Raw genomic sequence first — 19,373 nt, forward strand, 5'->3', positions numbered from 1 at the left:
TGGTAACTGTACTCCATTAACTCCATTTAGTGGCACAGGACAGCCACAACCCAAGAGACTGATGGTTTCCAAGTGAAAAGACCAGGAGATATGAATGTGCGTTGCACAGTCCTACTGATGCTGGATTACCAGGTAAGCAAAATTAATTGAGCTGAACACGTACTAAGTCCACAAATATATTTCCTTTTGATATATTAAATTATCTAGAGCTGTAAATTGCGATGTGTTTAAAATAAATTACATTTGGAATGCCCAGTAGCTCAGTTGGTTAAATGCATTAAATAGACTCAGTTATATGGGCTCTTGATTTGACCTCTGATCTGTGCTGAGTTCAATGGATTCCAGCTGAGCTGATAGTGCACTGTCCTTGACTCGTACAAAGAAAATAAGATAGCCAGGGGGCTGCCCCTGCTTGACTCCTGCTGGAAGCAGTGCATTTGTGGACAGCAAGGGAAAACAAGATTGGGCTCTCTGCGCTAGTTTAATATTCTCAGTCTAATATTCTGCTACTGCTTATTGTTTAAACTCACATGAATAAGTGGCCAATCAGGTAAGACATGGGAAAGCACCAGCCTCCATGAAGCCAGGATGAATAAGGACCTTTGCAACAAACTAAAATTGGAGTTTGATTAAAGTTTGACATGTTGACAGAAAGAATCATGATAGCTTATAGATATGCCCCTGCTGAATTTTCAGGTACCACTAAATCTGTGAATACTTCAGAGAATTTATTATTGTACTTTGTTTGCAGTTAGCCCTTTCAAACGAACCTTGTTGACTTTTGGGCAAAATTCAGGGCTCTGTTATCTCGTTGATTATCACTTCACCTTTCCCAGATAATCTCTAAAGTTGAGAAACACAAGTAAAGGGCCAAAATCTGCAGTGTGAAACCACTAATGTTGAACAGAGAGAGATTAATCAGTAAACTGGGTTTGGGTAACCTCTGCTTGTAGTATTTCATCATCGTGCCCTTTGCTGAAAGGGCTACTCTGGGTAGTAAGCAGCAGAGAGATGTTGTATGCTACCTCAGAATGAACATCTCAATGAGCATTATCACATTAATTGACTGTCTGGTCAGTTCTGAACCTTTCTTGCCTTTTATAGGGTCACACACAAGTTTGAGATCTTTGGACAGTGACAATGACTTGAAATGCAGTCTCAGTACAGCCTCAGGGTGGCAGCAATGCATTAACTTCAGACTGTAATATCCTGCACACAGAGACTGTTAGAAGCCTGTATATAAAATTGATCAGATGCTTGATAGGTAGTGGCTTTGCTGCCTGTGAAAAGTGATTTATTTATATTTTTTCTTCACAGCCACCCCAGTTTAAACTGGATCCTCGATTGGCACGACTGCTGGGCATACACACTCAGACGCGCCCTGTTATCATCCAAGCTCTCTGGCAGTACATTAAAACCCACAAGCTGCAGGACTCTCATGAACGAGAGTTCATCAACTGTGACAAATACCTCCAACAGGTAATTATTGGTGTGCCAGGTGCTGATATGCTAATAAATAGAATCAGCAGGATTGACCAGATAGTGTTTAAACATCAGTGATATCGCATGCAGCCTCTGTGTTAGTTTGTGAAAGAAAGGTTTGACGGTTCTTTTGATTTATAGTTGATAGTACAGGGAAGCCAAGACTTTTAGCCTTTGGGAGCTGCTTTGTGTGTGCTATTAATTCCCTTGTATCTCTAACTATGAATATCAAGAATTTCTGGTGTTCTGATTTGAAATTCATCCAAAAATTATGCTGTACTCCAAGTGCACGATTTTAAGCAAGGTAAACTGGCAAGTATGTCATAAGCACCATCGGCTGCAGAAGTTTGGCAGCTCAGTTGTCTAAGCTTGTGTGATCTGTTATCTCTTGGCTGTAGTTTAGATTCCCATGCAGTAAAGCATAGTATTATTTTCCAGATGGAACAAAAACAGAATTTTGTTTTTAATCAGTGCTGAGTGATGCTACTGCAAAAGCCCATTGTTGCTCCTTTGGAGACACGAGACTGCAGGTGCTGGAATCTGGAGCAACACACAAGAAGCTCGAGGAACTCAACAGGTCAGGCAGCATCTGTGGAGGGAACTGGACAGTCAACGTTTCAGGTCTATCCAGCTGAAGGGTCTCTACTCGAAACGTCAACTGTCCGCTTTGCTCCACAGATGCTGCCTGACCCGCTGAGTTCCTCCAGCTTCTTGTTTGTTGCTCTTTGCATGGGACCTGCTGGGGGGAAAAAAGAAGTTACAACGGCAGGTCAATCAGTTTTTATAATATTGATCAAAGTTGTGTTTTTATCTCTGTGTTCTTAGCTCACTGCGGGAATAAGGTGGAAAAGAGTGGTTCATTAATCGTCTGCATTTCCTTCAAAGTTGCTGCTAGGTGTGCATTGTAGTGTTGGGAGGTGGGTGTTCAAAGAACTGTAACAGTCAGCTCTGCGAGACCAAAGTGGTTGGGCCCTTTTCCCTACAACCCTGTAGTTTATCTTCTTTCCAGGTGCCTTCAAGAGATGGAGATGATTGTTCCAATGGTTTAGCATACCTCCCTTTTGATGTAATTGTTGTCTGCCTACTAATGCTGCAATGTAAAATGAGTTTGACAGAAGCTTTCCCGCATCTCTAATACAATATCAGGATGATTGAAATCTTTAATCTTAGTTCTGTTTTGCTAATATTTATACTAAAGTTATCTGAACCTGAAATTACAATTAAATCTTGGGTCATGTTCATTCAAGCTTTCTCCAGAATGTAGTAGTCTTCCATCATAATCTTGGAGGTACTCAAATAATTATCCAAATATTATCTTCTCATTGATTTGTATGGAGAGCAATTACCCATGCAGGACAAAATACCTGGGCACCTCTACTTAACAATAGCTCCAAAACATTTTCTTGAATGATACCCATTTATATCAGGATTAGAAAATTGCAGGTATTAAAGTGAACAACGACCAGAGTTAATAAAATGACTGCTCTCGTGGCCTCAGCTACTCTTACGTATGAGATGTCGCTCCCACTTGCTGGATCAGTATTCTTAGATGTAGTGTTTGCAAATACTAATTTGCTTGGCATTTGCTTTACACACGAGCTGCAAAAATGCTCAGAGGAAATTCATAGATTAATATTTTCTAGTGCATTCCCCCTGTCCTCCAGCACTGGCATCCATGCCTTCAGTGTTCTTGGTCCCTTGCTCTGGAATTCCCTTGAACTCCTTTTTCCCTTTACTTCCTCTCCTCTTTTACTGCACTCCTTAAAACCCACCCCTCTTACTGAATTTTTGGCTATCTCCTTTTGACTTGTTCATTTTGCCTTTACTGGCTGGTGAAACTTCTTGTTAGAATTGTTAGGAAGAAGGCTAGAGGTAAGTGGAGTGTCTCCTTTGCTCTGCAGTGGTGCTTCCCTTTCACAAATTGTGGGCAAATATTACTAGACTGGATTCCAGAGTGTTTCATTCTGCATTCCTTTGTATTGCATCCTGTTAGTCATGGCATTCCAGTCTCCTCATCCCCTGATGACAGCTGGCAGTTATGCAGGCTGCAATACTAACGTTGACTGACTTTGTTGGTGTGGGATGGTTAATGTAGGTTTAATTTTGAACTTCTGCACACATTTTCTTTCTTGCAATTGTTTATGTGAATATAGCATTTCTGATCAATGCCATGTACAGCAAGCTGCAGCTTGAGTGACTTCAGCCACTGATTGCAAAAACAACCCCTCAGTTCAACAGAACAGTTGGATTTGGCTGCACAGTGTTTGTGGAAGCTGAATCACCCCTTCTTCCACCCACCCACAAACTTGATGGTATGTTAAATGATCAACACGAGAGATGGCTTCTGTGTTGGTGGCACCTGCATTTTGTAGATGTCCATGCAAATCTATACCGTGCCTGGCATCACAGCTGGAAAGACTAGCTGTCTTCCCAAACACCTGATTGGGAATGTTCTTTGGGTTGGAATCTTCTCTGAATCCACTTGTCTTAAGAAGGGTACTGATTTAGTCAGAAATACGTAATTTTAGATACCAAGACACAGTAAATGTGTGCCTTTTAGGATGCACTCCTAATGCTTGGCTCTTTCTATATATTGGTACAAATAGACAATAGGAACAACCATTACAAGTAAATCAGTGTATGTCAGTGTTTCTTTCTGCTGCTTCCCATCATCAGTACCTCACCCTTGGTTCCTGGAAATGAAAATCTCTTTCCAGACAGTTCTGGATGCCTAAAACGAGTAACATCATGGAGAGTATTTCACAATTCAAATGGACATAGTACTAACATTTCAACCTGTCACCAAAATGGTTCACTAAAACTGGCACCACAAATGTTCGGTTTTGGTTTACGGGCATGGTTGAGGAGGCATGCGGATGTGGCTTGTACTCAGACCTTTAAGGTTGATTAACCATGTGTTCCTGTGTATGTGGAAACTAAGTTGATTTGGCAATGATTCTTTGAAGCTGGAATGATTTTAAAAAGAAACCTACTTAACTATTAAAAACAAGCTATTAGTCCTGGCTTTTAGGAAAGCAAATGGAAGATTTTGCTTTCTTGTGGCATTGGATGAGGATAAAAATGAATACAATTAAATAACATGTAAGTTATTGAAATATTTGCAGCCTCTGCATAATGAAAAACCATTTAGACTGTGACTGTTAAGTAGGCAAATATGTGGTCATTCTACATAGGTAATATGGCCATGAGATGAGTTACTTTTAAAAGTGGGTTCAGATTGTGTGCTAATTCAAATGTGAACAGTGCAAAAGACTTTCTGACTGACTCTAGACTTAAATAACTGTATCAGACATTGTAGTTGAGTATGGTAGCTTTGAGCATGGATTTTGTGGTCAGTGGAGAGCACTGTTGATTGACTCCTGATCTCTGGCTATCCTCCTGTTGGGAACTTATGGAGACCACTGGTAGGAGTCCTTGGTGGTCCTGCACAGTGAAAGGTCTTTTGACCCATTTAGGATAATTTTGGGGGTAGGAGAAGAGTAATCCAGCCTACGAAAAGGAGAAAGAGGCTTTGATATTCAGTTGGTTTGTGCCCCCAAAGTGAACAGAACTGTCAAAACATTAAAATGCGCTGAATGATTAGGACATTCAGTGACATTCAAAAGCATTTAAAAGCTTTACAATAAAAAGTGCCAGAGAACTTGGTTAACTTAAAGACTTAATAAAAAATCAAAATGAGCAGTACAAACTTCTCAACGCCCCATTAAAAATTCTGAGTTAAGTCTATGTGAGATTTGTAGTAAATTTTTTGAAAGGTTTTAAAGAATCATTTTGAACCAAAGACCTAACCAAAAATCTTTTTAAATTGAACACCAAAAACTTTCGTAGCTATGTGTTCCATTTAAATCAAGGGGGAAAAGCCTGGTTGTGCCCTCTTTTCACTTGGCACAGGACTCTTCCATGAATCTGGAACACAGTATAGGACATTTACAGTTAGTTTGCACTTTTGCACTGAACTTCACAAGGAATCCAGGCATCAACATGGTTGGCTTACCCAGAAGCAATCCCCTGACAATAACTTGCAGATTTCTGTGCTTACGTGTGCTGAAGTCTTGATGTTGCTGTCAATTACACCAACAGTTACAGTGAAGACTGGGAGTTTCATTGATACTTCAAAATCTGGGCCAATGTTTTGTCCAGAGTTCCAATTGATATTTAGAACCATAGAACAATACAGCACAATACAGGCCCTTCGGCCCACCATGTTGTGCTGACCTTCAAACCACTCCTAAGACTATCTAACCCCTTCCTCCCACATATCCCTTTATCTTAAATTCCTCCATATGTATATCCACATAATTTGGATTTTATTTTAGTGTTTTGACAAATTGGAAAAGTGTACGCATTTGAAAATGGCACCCTGCGTATATTGAGTGTGCCTCTTTTATTTCAGATCTTTGAGTGTCAACGAATGAAGTTCTCAGAAATTCCTCAGAGACTACACGCTCTGCTGATGCCCCCTGAGCCAATTATCATCAACCATATTATCAGGTGAGTATTGCCGACGTTGAACCTTTTGTACACGAATTCAAATTTAATATACTTTAAGTTTGTAAAAGTTTTTACAAAAATGCACAAAATTTTGGAAGTACTTGGCAGGTCAAGCCATGAGAGAGAAACAGTTAAAGTTTCAGATCACTAACCTTTCATTGGCTGCATTGTAAATGTGATCTGTTTGATCCTAACTCGAGTTCATTGGATGAGTTCTGTTTCTGGTTTGTGGTGTATTTTCGGTGGTTTTAAGCTTTGTAAAGTGTCAGATTTATTATTCTAATTTTATGTAAGAACTCAAGAAGCATGCGGTCCCTCAAGCCAACTCCACTGTTTGATAAGATTATGGCTGATCCAGTTGTAGCTTCAGTATCACTTCCCACTCTCTCCCCATAGCCCTTTACTCAATTGTACTTTAAATATCTGTCAATATATTCAATGACTTCGTCTTCGCAACTCTCTGGGGTAGAGTATTTCGTAGATTCACAACGCTCTGTGAGAAGAAACTCCTCACTTTTTTTTTTGCCTTAAATGGGCGACCCTTGTACTGAAACTATGCCCCTTAATTGTGGATGCCTCCATTAGGGGAAACAAACTCTCTGTGTCCACCCTGTCCATCCCACTCAGAATTTTCCCCAGCCCCACCACTGGCAACTGGTTGTAATTACAGTTGTACATTTGTAAACAATTATTAAAAGTAGTATTAAAATCAATTCAAATATATAATCCTGTGAATAAATTAAAAATAAATAACAAGCTCTTGCCTGCTATTAGCTTTTTCCATGGGTGTGCCAGATGAGGCCCAAACAGCTGTCAGTTTCTTTTGGATCAAACTCTGATCAGTCTGCTCGATTTGACCCAATTTAGCTGTCGCTTAACTGCATGCTCTTGTCCTCGTATAATCCTATCCATTCAATGTTTCAGTGTGGACCCAAATGATCAGAAGAAGACTGCTTGTTATGATATTGATGTAGAGGTGGATGACACATTGAAGACTCAGATGAATTCCTTTCTCCTATCTACTGCTAGCCAGCAGGAGATTGCTGCTCTTGATAATAAGGTTAGGCCTGGAATGTTCTAACTTAAGGGTACATTTGTTGTTCTGGGCAAACAGCTAATGCAGAAGAAATCCAGTGCAGAGCCTTAAATCTAAAGTTTCTCACTGTGCTTTACCCTTGTCAGATGGCCATTATTAAACTCTTAAATATTTGTAGTACAGAGTCTGGAGGTTGTAGGTTCTTGAATATTTCTGTAAGATTTGTGTTTGTATGCTTTAAAAATTACACAGCACTGAGGAGGGAAAAAAAATAAAAATTGAGATTTGATCGAGGAAATAGTGGTCTGTTGTTTGAATTATTAAACTAAAGGGATTATCTGAATAACTCCCATGGACTAGATAAATGGTGTATTTTCAGTGTCAGTGACAAAATGGCATCTTAGCCAGAGAGGGTAGATTTCTGTTCCATATTTAAACTGAATAATCTTGGTGTTTGACTCTCGCAGATTCACGAAACAATAGAGACCATTAACCAGCTCAAGACACAGAGAGAGTTCATGCTGAGTTTTGCCAGAGATCCGCAGGGCTTTATCAATGACTGGCTGCAGTCACAGTGCCGTGACCTGAAGGTACGTATTTTACCAGCTGTATCCATGTTAAGTTCCTTTTTAGGCTGGACATTTTAAAGACACTTCGCACTGTATTCATGTGAGAAAATAATTTGTTAAACATGAGAACGTACTTTCAAGTTTCAGTGAGCAGTATTAAAAGTTCCTTATTTCTTACAATTTATTGTGTGGAAGTGAATTTTTAAAAGTACCTGGTGGCACCTGAATATTTTTGATCCAATACATTGTATTCCCTATCTGAGCTGTTTGTAGTGAATTGTTGAATTAGTTAAGGTTTTGGGTTGTTATTTTCCATTATTATAAAAAAACATACAATTGCATAGTGTTAGACCTGTATGTAAGAAGCATAATTAAGTATGCACAATGTTGGGGTACAGAGCGAGAGTAAGCCTTGTGTAGAAAGGCACATAAAACCCGTCTGTTCTGGTGAAAGGTGTTGGTGATTAAGTATATTCCTGTGTGTGTCTTTACACTTCTATTGGATGTGCCACTTGGGTTCGTGAATTAGTAAGGGCAAATGGGTTAATGCATGCTCCTTTGAATAGCACCTGAGCTAGTTACATTTAAGGAATACAGTGCCTTTGTGTCTTTCTAGATTAAAGGGCAGAGGCTAATGCTTGTGATTTTGTGGTGCTGATCTCCATCACTTGGCCATCAGCCTGCTGTTGTTAATTGGTTATGGCATCAACTTAGTAATTTGTTTTACAATGCTGCCCTCTCTACCGGATCATGCTGGGTTTATCCATGTTATTGACTTAGTGGTGATAACTACTTAAGGAAGCAAGACTGAAGTCAAACTCTTCAACTGCTGACGAACTGAATGGGTTCTGTAGGAATCATGTTACGTTACCTTACTTTGCACTGCCGTACTGAACAATGATTCTCGATTGCCTTTTTAATTTAAGAAAAACAGTTGGGTGTTATTTTAACTTTGTGCAGCCAGATTGTTGCTCATTGTTGTATCTGATGTTTATTGCTGTATAAGTATGGGGAGTGTAGAATGGGAAAATGTCATTCAATCCACCAAGCTTGCTCTTTCCATGATCAATGAACAAACTGGTCCTGACCTCTTTTCAACCCCTTTGACGATATAACACTTACAGTTGACAATATTGGCAGAAAATGCCTAATCCTTGCAAATGATATTCCTGTGTTAGTTCAGCAGCAATGTTAGCCTGTCATTTCTTGGTTTCCCCACTGTATTCCTAAGGCCATATTTGTGGTGGAGGCTGCCCGTGTGGTCGTGTTTTGGTGTTGTTGCACCTACTCAATTACAAGCCAAATCTCCACCCACCCAGCCCCACCACTAGCAACTGGGTGCAATTAAAATGGTGCATTTGTATGAATGATTTCTATTATGCATGTGGATGCAAGAAGCTTTAATAACAAAGAAACCATGTACAGCTTCAAAGTAGGCACAAAATTCCAGCTGCATACCCTGGTCTAGACATTAAACTCTCCTTCACAAGATTTTTTTTCTTGCATTATATCAAGCCTTTGTTTTAGCCAGGAGAACGTTTTATGAATGGATAAAACATTTGCCCACCAATATTACTGACAAGAAAAGCAGCAGAGCTTTCTTGGCTAATATTTGTCCCTTTCTTTCAAAAAGAAACAATTTCATTTTTTTCATTGCTGTTTGGAATCTTGCTGTGCGCAAATTGGCTGTCGCATTTTCTTATGTTGCAGCAGTAGTTGTATTTCAAAAGTAAACTAATTGGGCCATAAAGCACTTTGGGATGTCCTGAGGTCACTGAGGCGCAGAATAATGCTTTCTTTACACACTGTTTGACTGTGACTGTAAGCGAAGGGTGCATGTTTTCACAGCCAGAGGCTTAGCTGTAAATCTGGTGAGAGTGATATACACCAAGGGTGCTCAAGTAATTCAAATAGAAACATTGAGGCAGGATTCTACAACACTCCAGGTTGCTGTGGAACTTACCTGTAGACTGTCAGCAGCATATCTAGCTTTCCCTTGGTAATGTGCTTCACAGAGCCTCAAATACCAGCAGGCATTTGTTTCCATGGAAAATCTCGGTTCTGCATAATGCTTAAAGCAATAGGACATTCAAAGGGATTTCTGTTATAGAAATTCAGCTCTAAAGAAGGCTATTTCATACAATTGCCTGTGCCAGCTCCAAGCTGTTGTTAACCCTGTTCTTTTCCTTGTATGTTAAATAATTTTCCTCTAGCCTATTCTGCATTAGCTACAGTGATTGACTCTGCGTGGTCTTCCAGTTGCAGTAATATATTGCACATTCTAAACCCCTCCATGTGAAAATTGTTCTTTTTAACTTCCCCATTCATACTTGACTAATCCTAAGTTTATGCTCCACTGCACCCAAAGAAAATAACCTTTTATTTTTTTTTACCTCCTGAAACCCTTTAAAAAATTTTTGATCACTTCTATTTAGCCTTTTCTTCAATGATCATTCCCAAGTTTTCCCAAGTCTCTCACCCAGTATATTTCCCCTCATCCCCTTCTCTTCTACCCTTTCTATGCTGCTTGCATCCTTTCTGTGAAACTGCTCACAACACTCTAATCGACAGGTTTTTCATCACTAGATTTGTTGAGCCTTTAGTATTCTGTGGCCTTGCCTATAAAATCCAGGATCCCAATTTTAAAGTTCTACATATCTGCATCCCTTGGTCTTTATTGAGAACTTAAGTTTTATTTATTTTCCCCAAATTCTTAACTACGTTTACCTACCTTGAGCTGCATTGGTTACACATTAGCCTCGTCCCTGTGCTCTTTGATTTTCTTTGTTTGCTTTACACCCTGATTTGGTCTCTCCGGCAAATCTCGCTGATTCTATTTTGCCCATTTTCAGATCGTACTGTGATTCTGCCGACAACACATTCCTGTTATTGTAGCTTTCCCAAAACAAACGTTTAATGATGTACAAGTGGACTTTGTTCCAATAAAATGAGAACATATTTCATTTTGTTGGAATCTAGGTGTGCAGAGCTGCAGTAAACTGAACCTTGAATTGGTGTGGTCAGTAGCAGTATTGTTCTAACAATTGCTGTTGCGTATCAAGGGTACTTATGGTCATGATTATTTTTTCCTTATTGACTATTCAGCTGGGCACTTCTATCTCCATTCTTGCCAAATACACACTGTATTTGGGTACTTAGGTATTAGTTGGTTGCAACTGCATGTTTTCCTGTTTGACGTCGTGATGAATTGCTCGTTGTTCACGTTCTTTTTATCTGTATGTACGTTGTATATACTATACATAGTGGTTTTGTAATGCATTGGATGAGCCAAACATTTAAACTGAATATTTAATTCTGTTTGGTTATCCGAAATACATTGGTGGCTTATGTGAGTAGCTGAGCTCCAATACTTTCTGTGGCCAGAATAAAATGGTGTCCTATGACACCTGACAGCTGGCTGCTCATATTTGCCACCGACATTTTCATACAGGGTAAACTCACATTTCACAGCAATTGTCAGCAGCATTGTGGTCAAAGTGAAGCATTCCATTGCAGAATCACTTCTACAATGCTGAGACCTGGCTGCTGTACATCAACCCTGCCCCATTTGATATTACGGGGATTTTCTTAGTAGTCTGCACTAACAGTGGAGATATGCCTGGCAGAAAAGAGGTTGTGGTAGAAAATACAGTCTGTATTAGCAACTCTGATGTCCTGAATTCGGAGATTATTGTGGTTAAAGCACAACCTCACCTGCTTTTTGGCTGGTAAATGGGGTGGGTGGTTGAGGAGGAGAAGCACGAAAGCAAGCTGCAGCATTATTTTGAACATCTAACCACTTCACTTTGTGCCTTGAGGGGAGGAAAAACCTCCACCTTCCCCAGTGTACACATGCCTCAGTCCCACGTTATGTGGTTGATTTTTAATGCTCGACCAGTCCGTAGCAATGTAAAAACAATGGTTGGACCACACCCTGCAAGCAAATTTATTTTGCGAAGCATCATGTAGTTAACTGCCTGTAAACCAGCCCAGCATTCAGGAAAAAAATAGCAGGAGCAAGCCCTTGGCTTTTATGGATTTCTTATGCAAGCAATGAAGTGTGAAATGCGCTGAGGTTTTAGATTTTGTAATAGGAAAGAGTAGAAACCTTTGCTTATGGTACAAATCAGCCATAATCTAATTGAATGGTGGGGCAGGCTGTGGGGATTGAATGGCCTAATCCTGATTCTATAGTCCTACGTATGTAATCTTATGGCAATTAATCATAACCTGGCTTCCTTTGAATATCAAACATGTATTTCCCCTCACGTGCTCCCATGCTTTCTTCATTCCTCCCCAAATCAAATTTAAACCTATGCTTCACTTTTTGCAGCCACGTTACCTTGCAATAGTTGCAACATTTGCCTTGTTCTACAGCATGAAGTACTAGGAAAGTACCTTTCATCTGCCTCTCCGATGCTGTTTTTCTGTAATGCGCTAATGAAATGCAAAGTGCAATAGCCGATGAGCCTTTCAACCCCTGCCATTTTGATAGCAAGTGAACTTGACCTACTCTAGTAGAATCTTGGGAACCTTCGACACCATTTATTTTTATTTTGCACCTGTCTGTTCCAGTCACTTTTGATATTTTGTGTTGTAGTCTATGACTGATGTGGTAGGAAACCCAGAGGAAGAGCGCAGAGCAGAGTTCTACTTCCAGCCCTGGGCTCAAGAGGCTGTCTGCAGATACTTCTATTCTAAGGTAAGAATATAATAAGACCAAGCCATCATTGAGGGAGATCTTTGTTCCAGTTTATTTGTGTAACAGAACTTGTTGTGGCACTATTGAGTTAGAATGTTTCCAATTCACCTTGAACCCTTGTTTTGATGAGGTGGGCATCTGCTCTCCATCTGTTTTCTGAAGTCTCCATGCATGTTTAAAGTCATGGACAGCCTCACTGCCATCAGTGTAGAACTGCAGCACAAAATTGCCCATGTTGAATCAAATGGGCATTCCAGCTCGTGTCCAGAAATGGGGAGGCGGGATGAGTGGTTCCAAAGTACAATAGTACCATTGAAGCATTTTCTCTTGTAGAAGAGGGCAAGTCTGCTTCAGGCACTCACTGACAAATATACAGCACGTGGACTTGACCAAGCCCGGACTGTTGGTTCACTTTCCTTTTATGTAACTATGCTGGCTTTCTTGTGTGGCCTCCAGCAATTGTTATTAAATTGTGAAGTCCTTTAAGTCTACATTTACTTCCCTGACACATCTGAAACACAATATTCTGTCATTCAAACATTCTCTTTATCTACAGTGTGTGGGGAGGAATCAAAGCAAACTCTTCATGATTTCAGCATACTTCAAAATGCTTCACAGACAATTGTTAAGCATTCACTTGTTAAATATGCAAATATGGCCACCAGAGCCACGAATTTGCAAATGATAAGGGGCTGTTTTGAGAGATGAATTTTTTTTGTCTGTTCATTTTTCTGGACATCACTATCAAGGCAAGCATTTATTGTTGACCAGGACAACAGGAGGACTCAATTTGAGGCTCTCAGTTTAGCATCCTGTCCACTACTCAGTATTGTGTTAAATTGTCAGTTTAGATTGTGGTTAAGCCATGGAAGAGGTGCTTAGAACCATGATCTTCTGCCTCAGGCATGAGTGATACCAATTGAGCCAAGTTAATACTTAAGCATGGTGTTTGAAGCTTAAGATATTGGTCTGAAAAGGGACTTAGTAATGGGGGCAGATGAACAGAAATGGCTGTTTGCTTTAATGTCATAAATCTAAGATTTATTGCCCTGTCCATTCATTTATTTTTTTTTAGTTTTCCTTGCTCTTTTCTGCAACAGCCGTGGCCTTTAAAGTACATTGCTTTTTCCAGAGACTAGTTTTTTGATTGATAAGTGCATTGACCATGTTCCACACTGTTCTCTCTTTTCAATCAACTTTTTAAAGGGAAAACAGAACCCAGCCTCTCCATAACAGGCTGTAAATAAAGTCGAATGCTTAGAGAGATTTTTTTTTAAAAAGAAAAATACACCATTTATTCTCTAACCTGTGAGCCATCGATGCCTTGTGGGCAGCCTGTTCAACCTGATTGTGTACTAGTTGAATTGCCAGCTATTTTAAACAATTGTGCTGTGTTAGTTATGACTTAACTAATATGGCACATGAATTCTGGTATGATACAGCATTTAAACAAGTGACGTCTTTGTGCAGGTTCTTACTGGAGCGATGTCGATTTTTCCCTTGTCTGGTCGCACCCAATCCCTGTCCCCAGGGAAGTTGGTACATTTTGATGTCAGGACGTAGGGCTGTGGCTGAAAATTCATTGGAGCAGGAGCCCACTTAGCCCTCAAACCTGATCTACTATTCAGTGAGATCATAGGTGATTTGTGGCCTGACTCCATATACCAACCTTTGCCCCTTTCTGAATTCACTTCTGAAAGAAAAATGTAAGCAGAAAATCCTTGGAAAAATAAGCAGGTCAGACATCACAGAGAGAAACAGGTCTAATGTTTCAAGTCAATGATCTATCATTGTTCAGTTCTGGTGAAAGGTCAATTCTCTGAAACATTATTTCTCTCTCCACAGATGCTGCCTAATCTGCTGAGTGTTTCCAGCATTTTCTGTTTTAATTTCAGATTTTCAGCATCAGCTTTTTTATTGGTGTTTTACTCCAGAAAAGGCTGGCAGTAACCAGGCTGTGTCCCTCCATTTCTTCTTTATCCCCTCCCACTTTTCTCTGGGCTACATTAGCTCTGGGCCTGAAGAAAGTAGGTTGATTGAGGGGCCAAGAAACTCCTAGCTCCTCCTCGCCGAACAGCAATGAAGAGCTGCTGACACTTGGGTTCCTTTTTGGCCAGGCTGCCATTTCATGCCTTTCCCTGTTTGCTCTGTCACTGTCATTTGGAGTCCTATGTATTCTTTAAATGGGCTAAACTTGGTATCACTCTGTTCACCCGGCAGTCATTCCAGGGAGGCATTGTAACCATAGCAGCATAGTGTTTCCTGCTTGGTGGGAGATGTGAAAAGTCACAGCATTGTGTGTTCTTTCTTTTGCAATGCCTTATTCCTAAAGCTGGATTAGCAACCTTTCTCTCCCTTCTCTCCCATTTTAGGTGCAGCAAAGGAGACAGGAGCTTGAACAAGCCCTTGGCATCCGCAATACATAAAAGATCTCTGTGGCCTCATCCCATGTGTGGCAACGGGTTGACATGAGATGTCTGGGTTCAAGGTTGAACGCAGTTTTATACGTGCACAAAGATTTCTGTTACAGTGTACAAACTGTAAAACTACATGCATCACTTGCACAAAATAAATCACCACATAGTCCTTGTACTCCTGAAGTGTTCTTTGCTACCGTTTATTAGAACTGACATGTTCCCTTTATAAAAAGCATAGGATTAGAAAGTAATGTTAGCTTATTATATCCATATTTGGGGAAATATAAGCCACAATTGGTTGACCTCAGTAACTACATAAAATTCTATTTAAATGACCTAGTACTACTACTAATAGTGATATATTAGCATACTAGATCAGATAATTAACGCTATATTTGCTTTTGCTGTATTTTTCTTACCCAAGAGGCTTTGTGTTGAAAGTAGCAAGTATTTCATTGACAGACTGTGATTCCAGCTACTTAACACCCACCCCCAAAAAAAAAACACATGCTGCTTTTAACAATGGAGTGTTTCTGAAAATCAGTGGTGATTTTTGCAGCAGTATTGGTACCTGCCTGAAGGCAGGTCAGTGCCTCTTTGCCCCTTCACGTTAGAGCTAAGCTATGTCACTTGCCAACTGTTGGGGGCCATGTTAGGTTGCAGCGTTTAATTCTTTTTGTTTAAAAAATCCTTTTTAAAAAAAGCTAGCTTGCAAGTAATATAAATTTATTAATCTCACTATTTACAATTGATTCTGTCTTATTGCTTTCAAAGGCTAATTCTAATTTGCATACAAGTTTTCTGGTTTCCCTTTCTCTGCTTTGAAAATCATCTCGTTAGTTTTTGACAAGTAACAAGTTACACGTTAAAATGAGTTTTTCTTCAGATTAGTGAATGACTTTAAAAATCACTCCAGTGCTGCTTTATATACTGGGTTGAATGTATTCTATGTATGTTATGTATTTTACTTTGTTGTTCTTGACTCCTATCAGAAGTTTCAAGGCCAGAAATGAAGGGATAATTTTGTCTGGCTTTAGACAAAAAACTGTTTGTACAATTCTAATTGAAAGGTGTCCGGCTGACTATAGTTACTTTGTCTGATGCATTGATGAAGTTATTATGTATGTTCCCTTGTTTGTGTATTGTTTAATACTTTAACATGAAGGTTGGTGTGTTTTGTACCCTTAACTTCACCCTTGTACTGTGTATTAGTCTTAATAGAGCTCAGTACAATTCTACTGAAAGGTGACGGTAATAACTGCAGCACAATTTTTTTGTTTGGGAACTTTCCGCGACACACTTTAAACTTTTCAAGGCACAAGACAGTCACTCAAGTTTTGTCCTTGCAATGTAACCTCTTACCTCTGTGAACATGTAAGTGAAATCCAGTCCAGTTGTACAAACTGCAACAGTTGGACTAAATCTTCATAGGAGTCAATATTTTGTAGCGATTTAAAGGTTAATTAGTTTTTAAAAAGTGAAGGAGTGATAAACTGATACACGATCCCGACCATTCCCTAACGTTGCAGCAGCTTATGTGTGAACCCTCTTGCATGTAAATGTTTTTTTCATCAAGTTTAATTCTGAGGACTTGAAATATTTCTTGATAGAAGCCCATTGGAACTTGGCACTACTATTCAGTTTGGAAGGAGTTCATGCCGATCTCTTACGTGTATGAAAAAAGCAAGTATCCACCATGGGAGAGTAAATTATGCAAATTCCCATAGTTTAAACAAAGGCACGTGTTTCGCTTTAAGACCTTTTTTTTAATCAATTTATAGTGCCCCATTCACTCAATAAGGCACTGTTCAAGTACCCTCTGACATTCAGCACCCAGGTTTTCAGTGGTGACCAGCTGGGCAAGCTGTTGGGAGGTTGCACAGTGCCTGTGATCAGTGGCTGAAAGCAGGCCAAAAAAAGTCATTTTTTTTCCATAAATGTATGATTTGTACCCTGAGTCAGAAGAGGACAGAGTTGTCCCCTTGGTGTTGGGGTGACAGCAGGTTCAGCAGGGGCTGTTGTCATGCTGATGCTTTATTTCTGCACTGTAAACTGAAAAGTCCAAGCAATACTTTCTTGTACCCTTAGAATTTCTCCCTCTTTAAATCTATAATCAAAGGTTAACATTTTCTCTTTGAAGAAAATGAACGATCTGAAATAAATCTCCCAGATGGGGTGGATGGGGTGCAGTCATCCTTGGGAGCTCACTGAATTACTGCACCCTATCGTATGATCACTAAGTTGTGCTTGAACAACAAAGTCCCAAGTTCACTAGCTGGTTTGTTCATTTTTCAGCTGGGACAGGATTTGGTGTCCCACGTTTGGCCTCAATGTTCCCGGGGTGGGAAGAAAGGGAAAGAATTAGCCAGAGTCACTGCCCAGTCACTGCTTGGCTCTTCATTGAGTACCGCTTCAGTGTTCCGTATCTAGGCTTGCTGCTGAGTAATTGATTTGAGAAGGTGGGGGACCCATGCCAACATCCATGAAATCATAACTTGAAGCATTTGAAAGGGTTGGAGAGGGCAGATCTTCTAAATTGTCATTGGATAGAAAGCAATAACAATTGACTTTAGTAACTGACCAGCTGGGAATTGCAGCTGAAAATAACTCAGTTATGTTTCCAATGATATTGAATGGTTTTCCCTTGGTTATGCTGCTATTAGATACTTAAGCTGAAGCCACTTAGATGGATGTTTGAAGTAGGCGCTGTGTGTTTGATGGCATAAGTCTGATCTGTATCACTAGGTGTTGTTGGGTCTGTTTTATTCCAGTCAGCTACCTCTTCAAATGTTGAAGAAACAAAATGAAAGTAATTTGATTTCAAACTCTTGCGTCCTCTTTCCACGTGTGGTATGACTGTGGTTAGGATGGGAGTAGTCACAAATAGAAGCAGTTGAACCTCTGCAGTTATGCTGCAAAAAGCTGTATTTTTATTGAGTAACATTTTGAGGGACCATTTTTGTACTCTATGCTTGTATGTGTCACTCAGTTTTAATAAAACCTTCAACACAGAATATCATTGTCTGGTTTACTTGCAGCAACCATTTGCATTTAGTGCTGAGGGAGGAGTGCCTCTCCTGTAACATCTTAAGGCACGTTTGCAATTTTGTTCTATGTATGGCGATTTAAATTTGATTTATTTTAAATACCAAAAAAGGACCTGATTAACCCACAGCTTCAGATTTGAAACAGTTTGCATTAAGTGCAGTGATCATCTGCTGCACTAAGAAAGTGGCAGGTTATCGAAAATTATACCCAGTTCCAATGTCAGTGGACTATTTCAGTAGAAGTTTGACACCGTTGTCCAATCAGCAGCCACCGAACTGCGTGTTAAGTACACTTTGTGTATAGCTCAAAGAAGCAACCTGATCTGACAGAAGTGAATCGAATTGGCGATTTGTTTCCTTCTGTATTTAATGACCTCAGTAAATCCTGTTGGTGTATTCTAGCCAAGCAAGACAACCACCATGCAGTGGGCTCTTTGCATATGAGGCCAATAAAAATGAGTGTAATAAATGAGGCATTTGTAACCTGCTACACAAAACAGGTTTGTTTCCCATTACTGTGGTACAAAACACAATTTGGGCAGTAGTGACCTCAAACTTGCAAATTAATAGGAAATTATGAAATTTTTCAGTGTACTTGAATTTTGATGTGCATTAAGAGGTCTTAGAAATCAAGTCCTTTTATATACCACCAAATCCTTTCACTGTCCACACGCTCTGAGCTTTCAGTATCCACAAAGTTAGTAAGCTTACTGGTGGCATCTCAAATTGAATCTGGTAGTTTGATTGCAAATAAAAATCATCAGGTATGACTTAATTTTGATTCTTACTGGTTTCCAAGAAAATTGCTGCGCTTGTGGGAAAACTTGTCTGTGATAGTACGTTTCCAAAGTACAAAGCTAAGCCTTTAATTCTCAAGTTGCTCATCCTTAGCACGCAAAGTAATGACCAATTAGTAACCAGAAATGCTATGGATATTTTGATGCTCTGATGATTTTGTGCCTTTCAGGACTTGAATGGTTATGTTCAAAGTCCTGCAGGGAAGTGTTCATTGGGTTCAGACAAAGATGCCCGATTATTTTGTCTCAAGCCTTTTTTCCTACTGGGGCAGCCTTAAGGTGTTTAAAACCTTGAACGATTTTCTGCAATTTTTCTAATGTTTGGCAATGGATTGTTGTTCAGTGGATCAGTGAGGCCCTCCACTTAGATGCTATTGTAATCATAAAGTCAAACTTGATGATGTAAGCAAAATAACTTCAACTCTGTGGTCACCTCACAGATAAAAGTTGCTCTGAGTTTTATAATTATGTTGCAATGCTCTTTTATTGCCACACTATACTGTGGAATCTGTAAAATTAGCATACAAGACTGAATAGTAATGAGTTTGAATGACCGTCTTAGCCGATTTACTAATGCTTAATGACCAGAGTACAGGGTAATAGGTCAGCTCATAATATCATGGGATCTTTGATCATTTGAGCAGGCTGATGGGGCTTTAACTCCTCAACCAAAGGACAATGCGGGGAGAAGAAATGGTCTCGTAATGCAAACAAGAATCCACGTGCATGAAAGACCACCCTGCAACAGCCCTGTGCAGCCAATCAATAGGGGGTATACTGCTTTGAGTTGACACAGAGGTTTTGCAAGCCC

General features: G+C 39.8%; 1 protein-coding gene across 1 annotated transcript in view; it reads left to right on the plus strand.

Annotated features, from left to right (window-relative positions):
* Window positions 1-17,730, plus strand: part of smarcd1 (SWI/SNF related, matrix associated, actin dependent regulator of chromatin, subfamily d, member 1) — a 37,545-nt gene extending 19,815 nt beyond the window's left edge. The window contains exons 7-13 of the mRNA XM_052009602.1: window positions 31-132; window positions 1,318-1,479; window positions 5,897-5,994; window positions 6,919-7,054; window positions 7,498-7,620; window positions 12,200-12,301; window positions 14,674-17,730. Coding sequence (XP_051865562.1) covers window positions 31-132; window positions 1,318-1,479; window positions 5,897-5,994; window positions 6,919-7,054; window positions 7,498-7,620; window positions 12,200-12,301; window positions 14,674-14,727 — 777 coding nt within the window. The 3' untranslated portion in view covers window positions 14,728-17,730. The remainder of the gene's footprint in view (window positions 1-30; window positions 133-1,317; window positions 1,480-5,896; window positions 5,995-6,918; window positions 7,055-7,497; window positions 7,621-12,199; window positions 12,302-14,673) is intronic.
* The last annotated feature ends 1,643 nt before the right edge of the window (window positions 17,731-19,373 follow it).

The sequence above is a fragment of the Pristis pectinata genome, chromosome X (genome assembly GCF_009764475.1).
Source record: "Pristis pectinata isolate sPriPec2 chromosome X, sPriPec2.1.pri, whole genome shotgun sequence".
Lineage (NCBI taxonomy): Eukaryota > Metazoa > Chordata > Chondrichthyes > Rhinopristiformes > Pristidae > Pristis > Pristis pectinata.